Raw genomic sequence first — 20,551 nt, forward strand, 5'->3', positions numbered from 1 at the left:
CTGTAGTACAGGTACCAAACAACGAAATTTGGGAGGGGTGGCTCCCCTGGTGCTAGGAAAGAAAAACGAAAAAAAACGAAAAAAACAAGAAGGGAAAAGAGCTGGTTTACATAAATAAAGGCTATGTACACTATCCACTATACTATACTGTACAGATAAGACGACTAGGGTTGTCATATTGCACATAATGAACCAGTCCTGAAAGTTCTCTGTCGCTTACCAATAATCGAACCTAGAGAAATCAGCAACGAATGTCCCCTCCCCACGCAGGTTCATCACAGTATATTACATAAATATATTACTGTTAAGTGTTGTTGTGGATGTTATCCCTAGTGCCATTCTGAGGTTAGCATTGTGATGTGTTTGCAAACTAAAATATACGATCGTTTTTTTGTGATATCTTGCTCCTCTTGTGATGTCCTGGAAACGAACGCATCAGCTGCAGCGTCTTTTGTATTGATCAGCTGTCATCAGTGTTATTACGGATACGTTCGTAAATGCACGAACGGTCAGTTCGCTCGGACAAAACCGTGTTTTCAGTCAGAGCGCCCATCTCTGAGCGCTCCCAGAGCGCAGAGCTCTGAACTTTGGAACTTTGTTATGTTTTGATATGTTTTGATATGAGAAATTCGAAGTGGTCAGTTTATGAAAATAATACCATAGAATACTAAATAAAATATTAAACTAATAGCCCCCTAGCGTTTGCCGCCATATTGTGACACCCCCCCCCCCCCCCCCCAAAGTCCAATCAAAAATGAATAAATATTATTAATATATATTAATATATTAATATAAACTTTTTAAATTATATAACACAGAATATTAGTCAACATTAATATTTAGGGAAGAAAATAAGCCTACTTTTTTTGATTGGGGGGGGGGGGGGGGCGGTAAGAGGCCTGGATAATGGACAGGGGGGCGCTGGCCCAAAAAAGGTTGAGAACCACTGATTTATATGTTCTGCAAAGGCATGGTGCGGTCAGTGATCAGTCAGCTTGTAAATAACCCCAAGAAAAGCGTATTATTTTAAGTTAATTAACCTGCCGTACATTTGTATATTTGTAACCTACTTATTACAGGACTAATTTTGATATGTGATGTATATGTTATTGAATTGGATATCCGTGGCTTTTATTGGAACTATGTATAGAGGCCTTTTGCCACCAACTAGTGAGTATACATTCTGACTTTTATTGAGAAGAGCTTTAAGCCAAATGTGCGTGTTTTGTTTATCTGCTTCCGTTATGATGAAGCTCTCGTAGCGCAATTCATAGTTTGCAGTCACGTGACTGGCGCAGAGCCCTGGTGGGCACAACATAGTGGAAACTCCGTAGAACTGCAGCACTGACCTGTAATTTTCCCACCTGTTTCAAGCAGCGATTATTTAGATCACCTCTCAAAAGAAGAAAAACAAAGATATGTGAACAAACTACACATTTTGGACACTTGCGATCCATATACAGCGCAGTATTTCAATCACTAAAAACAGCGAAGTCGCTGCCAGAGCTGCAGTTCTGTGATGTTTACATATATCTTGTGGAGAATCCTTCCCCATACACTGCCGCCCGGATGAAAGCGTACAAAAGTACAGACAGTTATCTGTTTTTTCGATCTGGATGGGTCAATAATGCTAATGTTAACTAGCCGGCTAAAGGACGGACACAACCAACTCCAAGCTGGTAGCGTTCACAAAAACAAACCATGTCAGAACAATTATGCAAAGATAATGACTAAAAATAGAAGAATTAGTCATAGTCAAAGTCAGCTTTATTGTCAATCCAATATATGTACAGACATACAGAGGGCTGAAATTGCGCCCCCCCAACGGAACCACCCGCCTCCTAGGGCTGCACGATTAATCGATTTTAAATCGAAATCGCGATTTGAAATGACGCGATTAGCTAATCGCAAAGCCTGCGATTTGCCTGCGTTTTTTTTTTTTTTTTTTTTGCCATTTAGCAGACGCTTTTTTAATCCCAAGCGATTTACAATTACGAATTACAGGGACATTCCCCCTGGAGTAACTGAGGGCTAAGTGCCTTACTCAAGGGCACACTAGTAGTGGTGTGGTTTCAGGCGGGATTTGAACTCACAACCTTCCGATCACAAGTCCAACTCACTATGTGTTTCTCAACCCTCTCCTCGGGGCGCCCCAGCCGCTCCACATATTTGATCTGTTCCACCACCAGCACACCTGATTCAACTAATCAAGTCCAAATCATAATTGCTTTGGACTTGATTAGTTGAATCAGGTGTGCTGGTGGTGGAACAGATCAAATATGTGGAGCGGCTGGGGCGCCCCGAGGAGAGGGTTGAGAAACACCACTACCCGTATGGGATACGTCATACAGCGCGTCGGATTCAACGTCAATGAACGTCAACGTCAATGAACGTAAAAAAAAAAGACACTTGTTGAGAGAAACAAAATGGTGTTGCTGTTTAAAAAAACCATAAATAAATATGTTGTCCCAATTCATATCTTTTAAGTTCTCATCCTTGCATTAGAATTAGAGCAGTTAATAGTTTGATGGTATCATGTGGTAATGCTCTCTGAAAATAGGTGATAGATAGATTCATCCAATCACCTGCCAAGTATTTTTTGAAAGTACCTGCCCTTTTCCAAACAGCTTCCAATTAAGCTTTCCTAGATGGTTGTGTGAAACAAACCACCTGAGTCAGGTTAGTAATGCTCCATCACATGTTTTAATCTGAAGCTTGATTTTAAAGCAACCCAACTTTAAAGCAACCCAATGTAAGTTTAGTTCTTTCACTCGTAGCTCGGGCTGTGGGGGTGCTAGAGGAGGGAGCCTCTAAGTCCCCTGAAGACGTACAAACAAACTGCACGTTGATACGACATTCCTAGCCGGAGATATGGCCACACTTTACCAAAACTCCCTTTTTTTTTTTTTTTTTTTTTTTTTGCTATTTAAAAAAATAATAATCACAAATTAATCGCAATCGCGATATCTGTCCAAATAACCGCAATTCGATTTTCCCCCCAAATCGTGCAGCCCTACCGCCTCCCCAAGAAAGATGAATTATTATGGACGTAAACACCAAACATCTGACAAGCAGGCTAAAATATCCGCGCACCCAACCCGAATCTGGCGGGTGGCAAGCATTGGTAACGTTAGTCTGCCAGTAGTCTTGCATAGCCAAACCTATCTCCACACTTCGTTTCGCACTGTGCCGCGCTGGAGAATAATACAAGATTTTGCGCGAGTGTGTGCGCGTGACGTGAGAGTTTTTGCCAGGTGGGATGTCTGCAGATGGAAAGTAAGACAGTTGAAACGTTAGCAAATACAAGTGTTGAGTGTTCTGACAGAGAAAGTTGGTTAAAATTGGCCGTTATTATTGTGACTAGAAAGTGTCTGACTATAGTTCCATGGTGTGTAAATAGTGTCAAAGAACTAGTAAGCTAGCTAGCTAGCTCAGAGGTGATGAGATGAGCTAGTCTGCTGCACACTTGCCAGCTAAAGAGCTAACTGGATGCACTTTATTATTTTACTTAAAGTAGATATACAATCTTTCTTATTCTGCTAGAATTAGGCTTCATGGTAATACCATAATGGCATATTTACTAGGGATGTCCCGATCTGATATTGATATCGGATATCGCTGCGATATTGGTCCTGAATGCTGGATCGCAGATCGCACCAGAAAAAAAATAGGCTGCGATCCGCGTGCGCGATCTGGCGTGTCACTCACGTGATGACAACAGTAGTAGTCAGTGGTCACGGGCATGAGAGTTGACTACCTGTGTGTAATGAGTCTGACAATGTCATGATTAGGGCTGCAACGATTAGTCGACATAATCGACGACGTCGACGTGGAATTTAAGTGTCGACGCATCGTATTAAAAACACACGAGCCGATAATACAGAGCCGCGCTGTTCATTTGTAATTGCAATGCACTACAGGAACTGCAGCTGATGTTGTGCTGACGACGATTGACCACCAGATGGCGCCGTGCCTAGTGTTTCTGCTATATGGCCGTGATGATAGCGCCCTCACGTGTTCATACATTAGTATTGCAGTGTATCAGATGAGTGCAACGTAAACGCATTTAAACGGTATTGTTCATTCAATGTACATTGTTTTGATCTCAATCATTTTAAATAAATAATGTTAACTCATTCATAAAGACAATTGTAGTGAATCCAGAACCTGATGTATCAACATACTGCTTGGTTGCTGGCAAGGCAAAACTTTGAGTTGTTATTTTATTTTAAAACATTTGCACATTACCAAGTTTATATTTGCACTTTCATTTGTATTATTTAATTTATTTATTATTTATTTTGTTTCATTGAAACAGAGATTGATTATTGTATGTATTAAATGTTTTGGAAGGTCCAAATTCAAATATTTCATGAGTCATTATTTGAATTTGCAATGGGAACGTATGTTAAGCCAGAGAGACTGGACAACAGGGTGACATTCACAGGTGTGCAGACTTGAGAAGGTGAGGTACAACATGCACTGGAGCCCGCGGCCACTGGAGACCGCGGCCACTGCCGCGGCCACACGACTAATCGGAAAAATAATCGACAGATTAGTCGACTACCAAAATAATCGTTAGTTGCAGCCCTAGTCATGATGCTAGCTGGTGAAATCATAAACCATTTGCTTAAGTAATTTTTCGGTTATTTACATAACTACAGATGGTAAGCTTTCAAACGATGCGTCAGACATTGAAATCGGAAAGAAATTCAAGACGACAGGAGTATTTGAATGTTGGTGCACCGAATGGGAATGCGACAGGAGAAAAGTGACTGACCAAACCACAACAACAAACGCTGCTAGTGGCTAACAGCTAACAGTGGTACATCGCTAGGAACGTCTAACTGCGTTTTTATATCATCACAACATACTGAGAGAACATGGACATGCTAAAAACACAACTACATTCTGAATGCATCCGTTTGCGCGTCTGTTTTCAGTTTAGCGCTGCCTCTCTGGGAGCCCAGCCCCAGTTCATCAGCTCCCTCACCTCCACTCCCATCTTAACTAGATGAACACACAGTCCTTGCTTTTGAACACGTCCTAAAACGAGAGTATGTTTACAAGTCATTATCACTTACTGGTAGCCTCCGACAAACGAGAACAGTTAATCCAATCCACAGATTATAAGTATTTAGTGATGGTTAAACTGTTTTTTATTATATGGACTGAGTACAAAAAACGAAAACCAGATATTGTTGACACTCCTTCGATTCTGCGACTGGTTTCTGGTCTCACCAGCGGGCTACACTTTTAAATTGATATTGATTTGCCATTTGTAAGAGAAGATAAATAGAATACAAACCTGAAGGCACTAAAACTAGAAATCAGACAGTAACTCTTTTTTTTTCTACAATGCTGAATGCTGCTGTTTAAATTGTTTTAACCAGTTGGTCACTGAGTACTGCAGAGTACTGTTTTTGTTGCTTGAATAAAGGCTGGCAGTCTTTAATAGCCAACTGTTGTTGTGGACTATACTGGGGAAGTATTTGTTATTATTCAGGAGTAAAACAATAAATACTAATATCGGATCGGTATCGGTATCGCAGATACCTGAAGCCCAGGTATCGGTATCGGTAGTGAAAAAATGGGATCGGGACATCCCTAATATTTACAGTACATGGACAGTGGATTGAAGCATTGGAAATGTCTGTTTTTTATAGTTGGACATGATTTTCTTTCAGGTGAGAGTAAAGTCAAAATGATATCTGACTCTGACTGCATTGCCCACAGCAATTCAATATTCAATTATAATTATGTTCTAAATTGATATGGATCAATTTATACCACTTATTAGATTATACATACTCTGGTTGTTATGTTTGCCTTTTGGTTGACAGCAAAAGAGGGAGAGAGGTGGATAGAGAAGGAGAGAAGGAGAGAGAGCAGGATGGTGTCGGCACACCAGAGAGAGAGAGAGCAAGAACCAGGTGAGAAAATGGACAGGTAGTCAAGACCACATAAGTAGCCTTGAGAACCGATGGTTCTCGACCCTAATGGCCCATTTATTTTAAGGCTGCATATAGCCTACTAGGCGGTGCGTCGCTTGCGGGCCCGTCCCCTACGCCAATGGGTATGTCGCAGGGTCTTACCCCCTGGGGGGGAGGGGGGTGGGGGGGTCCATGCCACGGTCCATGCCACCCCCCCAAGGCAGCAAACCTAGGGGAAACACTGGTGGTAATTGGCTCAGTATAATAGAGTAAAGTGGCTAAAGTACATAAATAATTAAAATAATCAGTGTTTACTTGAACTTATCTTCGAAATGTTCGCTGCAGAGACGTATGTACTTTGATGGTTTGCCCTCCACAGGGACTGAGACACTAATAGCACAAATCCACAATCTTCTCCTCTGGGTTTTCTTTTTCTGACGGAATTCTGTAGAAGCACAACCCAGGGTCGTCTCCTCGTCGGTTAGTGCACCCGATTGCACAGCAACTATCCAGCATTTTGTCAAACAACTAATTACTTGGTAAAAACCTGATAAAATAGCTGGCATGCAGCGGAAGAAATATATTTTTTCTGCCCGCCAGGTGGGCGTTCCCATGATACCGTGACGACACGTGCAAACTATGAATAGCTCTTGTCACAAAAAGGGATAACGCTAAGAAAGAGGCCGTATGAGGCCATAGTTTTTACTTTATTAGTTTATAGAACGTATTACATGCAGACTTTCACAGTTTAATGATTGTACCAACATGCAAAAGGAAAGAAATATACAAGTAAAATACCAGCAGTACGTTTTCAAGCCATTCATATACGGGGATCCGTTACACAGCTCATTAAGTACCCAGAGTTGAAGAAGCATGCGTGATAGCAGAGCGATTTGAGCAGACACACTTCCTCCCACAAATAATTGTGGGAGGATATTGTGTGGATATCGTATGAATGAAGGAGAAATGACCACAGCATCGACAACCTGTCATGCTAGCCTGCATGCTAACCTTAGCAACAACATGACACGTTTGGCTTTTGAACTAACTAACTAACAGACGCTTTGGATTACAATAACATTATCGATGTATTCAACTCCGCCATGTGTAGCTCCGATAAGGTAGGCAAATATGATTTTATTTTTTTCCCGCCGCCGGAGTGGTTATGAATTAAAGAGTTCAGCACTTTTCGAATGAACAATTGTTGTAAAGGCCAGAAGACACGAATTTGGTGTTTACATGTCACAATAAGCGGCTTCGGACAGGCGTAAGCCAGGGGTCTTAAGCGGCTTATTGCCGAAGCCGCTTATGGCCATAACATGACACATACATGACACTTGCCCAATCGGCTTATTGAGCATAAGCCGCTTAATACCGGCTTATGGTGTGCATGTAAACGCAGTCAATGTTTTATTGCTCGATCTTTCGGTCTTTCATAGACCTTCTTCAGGCCTACGTGCTACCAAAAAACATTTGTATTGTATCCTACAGACCGCAACGGCAGTCTTCAATGTACCCCATTACAGTGGGCCTGAAAGTTGCATCAAGATTAGTCTATTTAGTCCGTAAGGTTATTCTAGTTTTTTTGCCAGAAAAACAAGCTTGCTCCCCTTTCAGTCTTCAGAAGGGCTCGTGACTTAAAACGCGCTCTCTGAAGGTGAGCTTGTGACACACGCATACAAGTACTTTCAGGCCACCAGTGGGTTACAGCAACCGAGATGGCGACGTACAGTACAGGCCAAAAGTTTGGACACACCTTCTCATTCAATGCGTTTCCTTTATTTTCATGACTATTTGGTACATTGTAGATTCTCACTGAAGGCATCAAAACTATGAATGAACACATAGGAATTATGTATTTAACAATAAAGTGTGAAATAACTCTAAATATGTCTTATATTTTAGATTCTTCAAAGTAGCCACCCTTTGCTTTTTTGTTGTTAATAAAATATATAATAATAATATTTAATATAATATGTGTTAATAATAATGTTATTTCACACTTTTTTGTTAAGTACATCATTCCACATGTGTTCATTCATAGTTTTGATGCCTTCAGTGAGAATCTACAATGTAAATAGTCATGAAAATAAAGGAAACACATTGAATGAGAAGGTGTGTCCAAACTTTTGGCCTGTACTGTAAATTTGAAGTATTTCCATCTTTAGCTATCTCCTTGTCAAATCCTACACACAACCTTGTCAACATTTGCTGACTCGCCCTTGTCATTCTGTCGGAAAACCGAAATGCGAAATCCGAAATAAAGAAGTTGCTTTATTTTCGGGACCAACTCGCTTCCCTAACAGTGTTGCCAGATGGGATTGATTTCCAGTCCAACCACATTCTAAAAACCGCTCAGTGTGATCATAAGTAGCCTGGGAATCCACCCACTGTTCCCTAATTCTCCGTTCTGAGGAGAAGTTGTCACGTCTTTTTAGACAGTTAATTTATTAACTACTATTAACTTTAAATTACATTGTTTACAAAAATCACTTTCATGGCATCTTCAACCACACACTCTTAAGGCGTTTATTATATATAGCAATTTATGACGTTGTGATTAAATGTTAAAAATAATAATAAAAATGTTTTAAAAAGTTTGGTTTTATGACTGTTTTGATTTATTTTTTAGAGACCCTGTAAAACGGTCCAATCCTATTATGCACTACTATTGCCACTATTTTATTATTACTAGCCTATATTATATTGTATTGTTGATCGAGGAGCCAGATCCAAAAGCATTTCACTATAATTCTGGTTGCATGTGATGTACACAACAAATAACATTTGATTTGTATTTACTGTATGTTTTTCCCCATAGCAATGATCAAGGATCATATGGAATTAGATTACCGTATTTTCCGGACTATAAGTCGCGCTTTTTTTCATAGTTTGGCTGGTCCTGCGACTTATAGTCAGGTGTGACTTATATGTCAATATACAGTATATATAATTTCATACTGACTGACATGAACCAAGGAGTAAACATTACCGTCTACAGCCGACAGAGGGCGCTCTGGGCCGCTCTGGGCTTGTGACAACTATATGCTGCTCCTATACCCCTGAAGAAGTTATCTAAAACATTAGCTTGTTGAAGCTAAGCAAACGGTAGCTTGGTGAACTTGCTTACTGGTAACTTGCTTGTTGGACTCGCTGGCTTGTTATGTTCATTTAGCCTATTCAGCTTCCCAGGTATGTTCTTTATGCTATTGTGTAACTGAATAACTGTTAATGTGTTATGTTAACATACCGGACTTCTATTCAGCCTGTTGTTCTGTGTGCTATTGTGTAGTTGAATAAACTTGCCTTTCCAGATTAAATGTCTGTTCTTGGTCTTGGATTTTGTGAAATATATTTCTAAATAAATGCGACTTATAGTCCAGTGCGACTTATATATGTTTTTTTTCCTCTTATGTCGCATTTTTTACTGCGACTTATACTCCGGAGCGACTTATAGTCCGGAAAATACGGTAACTAAGTGACCATTGGAGATAAATCACGGGACCTGTCAACTTTTATTACTTCGGCTTTGGCTGATTGATTACCGATTGAGAGTTGGTTTTGGAGTGCGGGCATAGTGGCATTATCCTGGTTGGGAATTCCAGGGCTTGACGCTTACCTTTTTCCCAGGTAGCACTGTGCTACCATGTTGAAAAATTTAGTAGCACACCAAGAATTTCAGTAGCACAATGAAAATTGCGCAATTATCGTCAACAACGACAACAAATTATCATAATCATAACATATCAAAATGATCATAACCGGCTCTTGGCCGTAATAAAAATGGAGACTCACACAATGTAAAGGGGAAGTAAGAATATTCATTTCAGTTGGCCCACGGTTCGGTATGAACCTCGGTTTTTGGGTCACGGTTCACGGTTCGTGTTTTATTTTTTTTTAATGCTACTATTTATTTACAAACTGTTACTTTATTTTGCTTATACTTATGGAACTTTAACATTTAGACACATTCCAGAATATGACTCGTAAATTGTATAATATAAATATATATAAACAAAAAACACTTTCAAATGTAAAAAAATTACATAAACACTTTCAAATGTAACGTGTTGTGGATTGGAACTACGGATCATAAGCTTTCAAATGATGTGTCATACATTGAAAACCGAAAAAAGATGAAGTTAGAGTCATTTGAATGTTGTTAGATGTCAGGCACATATAGGGTTAACCTCTTTGTAATGAAACCGGAAGCAAACGCTGCTAGCAGCTAGCGGCTAACAAAACACAGCGCTACGAACTATGAGAGCTGTATCCCATATACCCATTATGCGCATTTTAAGCGCATATAGGACTCGCGTGAAGCATTTCTTCGACACGCGTTGCTGTTCACTGTTTTCATTCCCTCATCGCTTATACACATAAGTTTGACTGCGCATGACAGTAGTTCAGCAGTCTTTTAGTCGCACTGGTGCGATTGAATGTATTTCCAAGTCGCACAGAAATATATTCACTCGCAAATGCGACCAAAACAGTCGCACTGTCGAGCCCTGCATTCTCCCGGTGCTGTGTTGTTTAGATGCTGTCACATAAGGAATCTTCACTTTGTCTCTTTAAAGTTGCCGCTGTGCTGCTGATGTGAATGTGATGTTTGCTGGTTGAATTTATAATTGTTAAATCTCTGTTCCTTTTCTTTGAACAGAATCATTATTGTTCTTTATCCAATAACCCTGTTGTGTTGCTCCCTCCCACAGCATCTCCACCGAGCGGCACCGTGCCGAGGTGCGGAGGGCCGTCAACGATGAGCGCCTTACCACCATTGCCTACCAGTGAGTTATATTTGTCATGTTTAGATATAATATATGCCATTTAGCTGACGTTTTTATCCAAGGTGACTTCAAATGCAGTGAGTGCATACATTTGTCAGTATGTCCCAGCGGGTATGGAACCCCCAACCTAAGCGTTGTTAGGGCCACGCTCTAACAACTGAGAAGGAGAAACACAGCATACCACATTATTCTTAACACTCATTAAAGTTATCATTAAAGTTCTCCGTCCGATTTATTCCAAGTTGTGACGGATTTTACCTGGTGTAATATGATTTGTAGAGGCATACAATCTATTTTAATGTCGGTATTAGGTATATACCGTATTGACCCGAATATAAGACAGGGTTTTTTCCCTGGAAAAAAGTCTGAAAAAGTTGCATCGTCTTATATTCGCGCCCTAGACTTTTACACGTCAATATTAATTCACAACAATGTATGGCGCCAAAAGACTGTTCCCCACGCGAGCCACCGTGTTTCTCCCTCTCACACACACCCCAGTGACGGGTGCCTGGAGAGATGGAGACACACTCACACACACACCCGCGGAGAGACACCGCAGAGACACACTCGGACCAGCTCGAAAAAAAGTGGCTCAAGTGGTTGGTCAAGTTAACAAACAACAGAGGAGGAGTTACGATGCCAATGTTAAGACCATGGTGGTCAATGAAGCAGAGGCATCAAACAACTGTCGAGGAGCCAAGAAATATGATATTACAGAGTGTAATGTTAGAAGTTGACGAGCCCAAAAAGATCGGCTTAAGAATGGTAACAGTCAGAGAAAAGCGTATCGCCGTCCGCAAAGCGGCCTCTTCCAGGTGATTGACAGGAGGGTGTGTGAATACGTGACTGAAAAACCTAACGATTGTATGCCCATACCCCAAGATGATAAAAATAACCTACATTGTTTAATTCAATGTGAATACAAATCAAATTATTTTCTTTATTTGGTCTTCTTGATTTGGTCTTCAAAAAAAGTATTTTACCAAAAATAATTATTGAAAAAGGGGGGTCGTCTTATAATCAGGGTCGTCTTATATTCGGGTCAATACGGTAAATGATACAGTGGGGCAAAAAAGTATTTAGTCAGCCACCAATTGTGCAGGTTCTCCCATTTAAAAAGATGAGAGAGGCCTGTAATTTTCATCATAGGTACACTTCAACTATGAGAGACAGAATGGGGGGAAAGAATCCAGGAAATCACATTGTCAGATTTTTAATGAATTAATTGGTAAATTCCTCTGTAAAATAAGTATTTGGTCACCTACAAACAAGCAAGATTTCTGGCTCTCACAGACCTGTAACTTCTTCTTTAAGAGGCTCCTCTGTCCTCCACTTGTTACCTGTATTAATGGCACCTGTTTGAACTCGTTATCAGTATAAAAGACGCCTGTCCACAACCTCAAACAGTCACACTCCAAACTCCACTATGGCCAAGACCAAAGAGCTGTCAAAGGACACCAGAAACAAAATTGTAGACCTGCACCAGGCTGGGAAGACTGAATCTGCAATAGGTAAGCAGCTTGGTGTGAAGAAATCAACTGTGGGAGCAATTATTAGAAAATGGAAGACATACAAGACCACTGATAATCTCCCACGCTACGCCGCCAGGGACTCAAATCCTGCAGTGCCAGACGTGTCCCCCTGCTTAAGCCAGTACATGTCCAGGCCCGTCTGAAGTTTGCTAGAGAGCATTTGGATGATCCAGAAGAGGATTGGGAGAATGTCATACGGTCAGATGAAACCAAAATAGAACTTTATTAGAACACCATACCTACTGTTTAATAGAACACCATACCTACTGTGAAGCATGGGGGTGGAAACATCATGCTTTGGGGCTGTTTTTCTGCAAAGGGACCAGGACGACTGATCCGTGTAAAGGAAAGAATGAATGGGGCCATGTATCGTGATATTTTGAGTGAAAACCTCCTTCCATCAGCAAGGGCATTGAAGATGAAACGTGGCTGGGTCTTTCAGCATGACAATGATCCCAAACACACCGCCCGGGCAACGAAGGAGTGGCTTCGTAAGAAGCATTTCAAAGTCCTGGAGTGGCATAACCAGTCTCCAGATCTCAACCCCATAGAAAATCTTTGGAGGGAGTTGAAAGTCTGTGTTGCCCAGCGACAGCCCCAAAACATCACTGCTCTAGAGGAGATCAGCATGGAGGAATGGGCCAAAATACCAGCAACAGTGTGTGAAAACCTTGTGAAGATTTACAGAAAACATTTGACCTCTGTCATTGCCAACAAAGGGTATAACAAAGTATTGAGATGAACTTTTGTTATTGACCAAATACTTATTTTCCACCATAATTTGCAAATAAATTCTTTAAAAATCAGACAATGTGATTTTCTACGAACTACGAGAGCTGTATCCCATATACCCATTATGCGCATTTTAAGCGCATAAACATTGACAACAAAATCGGCGCAAAAAAAGCTGAATCCGCTTGATCATGGAGGGCGAGGGGTGTTGGTGCATAGACTTATATGCTCCTGAAACGACAGAGCAAACACGCTACATTACTAGGGATAATAATTACAATGAGCCATTAATTAAAAATAGAAAAAATAATATTAAGCTATTAAATACAATAACAACAGGCTTGGTTCTCACTTAATGTGAAAACTGGCATCTCCCATCGGTCACCATTTGTTGGATATCTGGTGATATGGACGTCTTTGAGTGTCTAGAAAAGCGCTATATAAGTCTAATGTATTATTATTATTTATTATTATTATGGATGGCACTTTAATCCGGCAGTTCTCAAGGTTTTTATGCATCAATCGATTCCTCTTGTGCATCTATATCGGATTCATTGACGAAAAGGACGACTTGCATATAGGTGGAAGGGAACATTGTGAGCACGTAAAATGTGAGTCTCTCACAACGGCTTTGCATTGATGAAACCAGGTAGGATGAACGCATAGTTCGCTGTCCATTCCTCTTTAAATGCCCTGTTTTCACCGTCAATTTACCTCTTTAGAACTTTGGAGAGTGACATTATGTTTCTCTTGCTAGCTAGCAGGTTAAATGTTTAGCTAACTTCACCTGGCACTCAAACAACCAATCCAATAATAATGTGACCTTGTATGTCTGGGAGGAGGGGTGAATAATTATCAGAATAAAAGTATGTTAAATAATTATTAGAATAAGTTAGGCTGCGCTACATCGTCTTTGTTTTGATTGAGCGTTCGCGCTTCATGCGCGTTCACGCAGAAAATCACGCGCGCACGGAAAGTCACCACCCCACACCAGCCCCGACTTGGCCTGAAATTCTTTTCCGTCAGGAGATCATTTTTTTGCTTTAATCCCTGAACACTAGAACAGCCGTGCCTTTTTTACCTACTATAACAGCCGCCTCAGGGGTCAATGTTAAGCTGCTATTTACACACAACGACCACTAGTTGGCCTGGTTGTAAATTAGCCTGCCTCCTACACAGAAGAACTGCAAATTAGCCTTATACTAGCTTATCCTGATGTGATTTTGAAAATGTAAATAGGTTGATATGGACGTCTTTGAGTGTCTAGAAAAGCGCTATATAAGTCTAATGTATTATTATTATTTATTATTATTATGGACGGCACTTTAATCCGGAAAACATTGACAACAAAATCGGCGCGGTAGAACGCACATATCTAGGAAAAGTCATTAAAGGGTCCTGTAATTTGATCGAGTGCAAAGATATAAAAAATAATTTACTCACAGGGTCAAATTACCCCACCCATGGCTGTTCTAGTGTTAACCTCTAAATGTAAACAATGCCACATTGTGTGTAAGAGCCATAAGCACATTTAAGAGCCATAAGAATTTAATATCTCATCATGTCATGTTTTATGTGTTATTTAATTATTGGATTATTCATGTATCTGTGTTATTAATTCACCATGTTATAATTGATGAGTGCATTCCAATACCTTATTTGGGGAAGAACCCCTAATTTAGATGCTCCATTGAGCCTGGTACACACATAAAGATAATCTGGCCGATTTTGACCCGATTTCCCCCCTTCCGACCGAGGACAGCAAACCCAATTATCGGATGGCTCTAAAGATTATCCTTAACACTAGACGCAACGTTTTTTTACCTACTTTTAGCACGACGAGGTGTCGAATCACACGACCACTCTTCACAATGGGGGTGTGTGTACTGACGCACAAAAAACGCTGGATGGCGATGTCACACAAGAAGAGAAAATGACAAGACACTACCTCTAAAAATGCATAAAGTTCCAGAGAAGTGGGGACAGAGCAGAGAGTCAGCTGATAAGGAACTATGGAACAAATGATGGCATATATACAGTATATACGTATAAATATATATATATATAATAACCAGTGTTTCCCCTAGGTTTGCTGCCTTGGGGGGGTGGCATGGACCGTGGCATAACCGTGGCATAAGACCCTGCCTCATACCAGCGTCATGTCCAGGGGTGTACTTGTACATTAAGCCGCCTCACGCTACGGAAACAGGAGATAGGCTCCTGCCCTATGGGCCATTAGGCTCCAGAACCATCGGTTCTCAAGGCTACTTAGTTATGTGGTCTTGACTACCTGTCCACTTTCTCACCTGGTTCTTGCTCTCTCTCTATCAACTGTCCATGTACTGTAAATATGCCATTATGGTATTACCATGAAGCCCAACTCTAGCAGAATAAGAAAGATAGTATATCTACTTTAAGTAAAATAATAAAGTGCCTCCAGTTAGCTCTTTAGCTGGCATGTGTGCAAGGAGACTAGCTCATCTCATCACCTCTGAGCTAGCTAGCTTGCTAGTTCTTTGACACTATTTACACTATGGAACTAAAGTCAGACACTTTCTAGTCACGATAATAACGACCAATTTTAACCAACTTTCTCTGTCAGAACACTCAGCAATTATATTTGCTAACGTTTGAACTTGCTTACTTTCAATCTGCAGACATCACAGCCGGCAAAAACTCTCGCGTCTCGCGAGCACACTTGCGCAAAATCTTCTATTATTCTCCAGCGCTGGCACAGCGCGAAGTGTTGAGATAGGTCTGGCTATGCGAGACTACGGCGGACTAACGTTAACAACGAGCCTATGGGCTTGCCACTCGCCAGATTCGGGTTGTGTGCGTTTAAAAAACGTGGATATTTTAGCCTGCTTGTCAGATGTTTGGTGTCTACGTCCGTAATAATTCCTCTTTCTTGGGGGGGCGGGGGGTTCCGTTGGGAGGGCGGCCCGCCCCCCCAAGGCAATGGTAGGGGAAACACTGATAACGTATGCATGCCATTGTAGATGTAACGTAAGTGGAGAGGAGATTGATCTAGGAGATTGATCGAGACTGCGGGAGTTTTCATTACTAACGAATGAAAGTTGATTATCATTATTAAAAAATAACTGTAATATATATATTGCAGTGTTGTCCCTTTCACACATAGTTCCAAGTAATTTCCTTGGAATCCCAAGCTGTGTTGACCAGGTATCTGTAATGTTCACATTTATATATAACAGTAATAAATATAGTAAATGACAGCGCTGTAAATAGTGTTATTCTTGCACAATTGCACCCACAACGTGCTATTGCCGTCCGGAGTTGATCAGCTCCAGATTGAACCAAGGTTCTTCGCTACAGAAACATGTTCACACAATGACAAACATGTGATGCGTTTTATATTATATTCTTTGAACAACAGAACGGGACAGGCGCCAGAAACTGCCATAATATACCATACATATATCGGCCATACATCGTACCTCCGTTTTATATTGAAAAATATGATGATAAATACATATAGGGCGGAGGTATGATATGTGGTGTGTGGCTAGATATTTTCATGTAGCACTGTGACTGTGCCTATCTGTGGATTATTATTTATAAATAGTGGTCTCCTGAGAGGAGCGAGTCTTGATTTGTTTTATGCAACAAGGAGGAGAAAATGATTACAGAAACACACCGTTGGGACGTGGTGGAGCAGGGGAAACCCGATGTCTTTGTTTGTTGATGGGAAACGATCGAGAGCCATCATCAACCCTCCCCCCATCAACCATTAGGCCTACATCAAGTGATTGTAACTCACTTTTTAGAAACGAGTTGTCCCATACAGTGATTTTGTTAGAAGCCTACTTGTTAGAAACAGAGCCTAGTATGTTTATAATCAAGTGCTTTAGTTGGCGAGCGGACATGCCACATATCATCCCCGTACCTCCATCCCACATGTAATTAATACACTCTGCAATTGGCTACTACAATGTTGCCAAAATCAACTAGGCCTATCTAATGTTCGAAAATAAATCTACAAATATTAGTCTGCGTATATCTATGGTACAACCGTCTTGCCTGTTGTGTATTATTATCATTGCCGACACAGGTCTAATCATAACTGAACATCTGATAATAAGGTGAAGGGCAGTATTATTCATCTTTACTTTATTGGGTGAATAAGCTCAATATGAATGATTGTACAGTTGTCTATAGGCAAGAAGGGGCTTTAGTTGGCGAGCGGACATGCCACATATCATCCCCGTACCTCCATCCCACATGTATTCATCATCATATTTTTCAATATATGTTGTATTGTCTGAACGAACATTTATTTCGCCATATTACGTGACTCATGCACCTTAGGTTTTTGTGAACGGGACGATCAGAAAGAGATTAGTTTACCACGAAACAAGGAATGCAAAATCAAAAAAACAACGCATTACATTGGCCGTCCTATTGAGATGATAACTGTACAGATTGAACTCATTATCACTATTAGGCTACCGAGTCTCAATCTCAAATGGCATTCAATTGTCAGGATTCATCTTTGATAAACAATGGCCTACTAATTACATCCCATTGAGTATGTTTGCATATGAACACACTTATTCCTATGTAGCCTATTGCATTATTTTCATACATAATACATTAAATGAGCAGCTTTCCGAGAGCCCACGGCGCTCCAGATTGAGCCAAGGTTCTGAAACATTTTCACACAATGACAAACATGTGATGCGTTTTATATTATATTCTTTGAACAACAGAACGGGACAGGCGCGAGAAACTGCCATAATATATCATACATATATCTGCCATCCCCGTACCTCCATCCCACATGTAGCCTGTTTATCATCATATTTTTCAATATACCTCCATAGCAGTCTACACGATTTAGCTAGGCTATATCTATAATTATATTATGAGAACATCAGTATTTTATTATGAGTGGGACTGCTCAGAATAAAAATAATAATACATTATATACTGTAGGCCTATTATAAATATCCGTTCGTTATATAATATTCGTTGATGATTACATAATCAAATGTAGCCCGCAGCGCAGAGCGCATGTCTTATTGAGTCAACACGAGTTGACTCGCTGGAACGAGACTGACTGATACACACCACACCTCTGCCATATCATACATCGGTCCCACATGTATTTATTTACCATCATTTTTTTCAATATAAAACGGTATGATATGGCAGATATATATGGTACATGGCAGTCGCATGCATCTGCGTATATCTATGGTACAACCGTCTTGCCTGTTGTGTATTATTATCATTGCCGACACAGGTCTAATCATAACTGAACATCTGATAATAAGGTGAAGGGCAGTATTATTCATCTTTGTCTATAGGCAAGAATGGGCTGAAACAAAAGTAGTTACAGTCTCGCTCAAACTGTAGCGAGATTAGGAGACTACTAATTGTAAATAGTAATGCACAATTATGGTTATTACTGGTGGCCTGAGGTGGTCTAGCACCGTGGTCTACAGTGATATACAAAAAAAGACATTATATACAATATTATAAATATCCGTTTGTTATATAATATTCGTTGATGAGTACAGGCATAATCAAACGTAGGCTACTGCAATCACTTTGCTGCGGTAGCTATGCATGCACCACACAACTTGATAGGTACATACTGTGCAGTGCATCATTCATAACTGTACATAGGCTACACATATCATAATATCTTATCACTATTGCATGGAACTTGGGTAAACCCGCTGTGAAAAAAACCCCTCAGCTCCAACAAATCTGAAGGGATTGGGAGACAACTGTACAGTTTATCATTTTCATAACTGTCTGTACATATACATATCTTATGTATCCCTATTTCTATATATAGCCTATATATAAACACATTATGTTACATACTTATCAGTCTTATCCACTGTATCTAATTCAGCACTGAAGCCTGAAGTTTGAGCACAGTGTGTGTCCCCTTGCTACCTCTGCTGATATAAAAGAGAATTGCAGCCTTGGAGAAAAAGATGGCAGCCGAATTCCAAGGCAAATACACAGACACACACAGAAATACTGCAACATCGCTTTATACTAACTCGATTTTGAAAATGTAAAGATGCTGGGTGGTAGAACGCACATATCTAGGAAAAGTCATGAAAGGAGGGTCCTGACATTTGATCGAGTGCAAAGGTAGATTTTTTTTTGTACTCACTGGTGCCCTAAGACACCTCACGGCTTTCCTAGTGTTAAAGATTATCCTGTGGTGCGAGGTGTCTTCAGAGTCAATTTCTCCCGACAATCTGCTCAGAAAATGGTCGGGGCTGACAGTCTTAAATATTAAACGTGTTCAATATTTACGATCAAAAGTCTTCTGGTCTGTGGTCAAAACTGACAACTCACGAGTCCGATTGTGACGTGGAATGGAATGTAGCCAATCAAGAAGCGAGCTGACTGACACGTCTTCTTCTTTTCGTTCTTCGGCACTTTATTTCCCCTGTAGCACATGGCTGCCTCTACAGGTCAGTCAGGGTACTACTACCCTGATCACGCGAGATTTCTGGCTTGGGGGACGAGACTCCAGACTGTCGGAGGACAGATCTTTATGCATGTGGTCGTATATCGGAGCACACCACACACAATACGATCAAAACTGTTCAATCCATGATTTTTTATTTTCATGTGTGAACATTTTTTACTCTCTCAGATAAAAAATCTGTTAAGATTTAGAAAATCCTTATATGTGTACCAAGCTTTAGTTTAATCCTGTGATGTCACCGTAATCTAACGTCGTTGTCATTCTACCTCAGGTGGATATTGGAAGTCTAGGGAGCAACACGTTTTCTTCACCGTCGTTAATATGTACTTGTAACCTTTTTACTTTGACAATGATATCTTGTTTAAAACAAAGTTACTGGTCTCCAGACGTGTTCTGGTCACGTCAGACTCAGACATTGCTTTTTTACATAGACTACAAAGTTGCATTGTGAAAACAGAAGCCTTCGGCACTACATTTAGCCAAAAATAACTAAATGAAGAAGCTGTTTTCATGGGCTTTGACAAGAGCTCATGAGGAAAGAAAATAGAGCAGTTGTGTCTGTCTTGCGCAGCATGTCGGGGCCTAACAGCTCCTCGGAGTGGTCTATTGAGGGCCGGCGGCTGGTCCCACTGATGCCCAGACTGGTGCCCCAGACAGCGTTCACCGTGACCGCCAACGCGGTGGCCAGCGCCTCGGCCAGTCAGAACGCCTCCCTCATGCTGCCTGCCGAAACAGGAAACAAAGAAGGTAGGCCAATTATGGTAGCCCCGGGATACACACCTCACAAGATCTGACCATGGAAATATGCAGCATACTACTACTACTACTACTATTACTACTGCTACTACTACTACTACTACTACTACTACTGCGACTACGACTTCTACTACTACTATTACTACTATACTACTGCTACTACTACTATTACTACTGCTACTACTACTGCCACTACTGCTACTACTACTACTACTATTACTACTACTACTGCTACTACTACTACTACTGCTGCTGCTACTACTACTGCTGCTGCTGGTACTACTATTACTACTGCTGCTACTACTACTATTGCTGCTGCTGCTACTACTA

The 20,551-nt window shown here is 40.7% G+C and overlaps 1 protein-coding gene across 1 annotated transcript in view; it reads left to right on the top strand.

The window, feature by feature from the left end:
- Nucleotides 1–20,551, top strand: part of emsy (EMSY transcriptional repressor, BRCA2 interacting) — a gene marked incomplete at its 5' end in the record, with an annotated part of 95,300 nt that overhangs the window by 12,820 nt on the left and 61,929 nt on the right. The window contains 2 exons of the mRNA XM_080528247.1: nucleotides 10,646–10,720; nucleotides 20,037–20,212. Coding sequence (XP_080384373.1) covers nucleotides 10,646–10,720; nucleotides 20,037–20,212 — 251 coding nt within the window. The remainder of the gene's footprint in view (nucleotides 1–10,645; nucleotides 10,721–20,036; nucleotides 20,213–20,551) is intronic.

The sequence above is a fragment of the Nansenia antarctica genome (assembly GCF_963989245.1).
Source record: "Nansenia antarctica genome assembly, chromosome: 4".
NCBI classification, from domain to species: Eukaryota; Metazoa; Chordata; class Actinopteri; order Argentiniformes; family Microstomatidae; genus Nansenia; species Nansenia antarctica.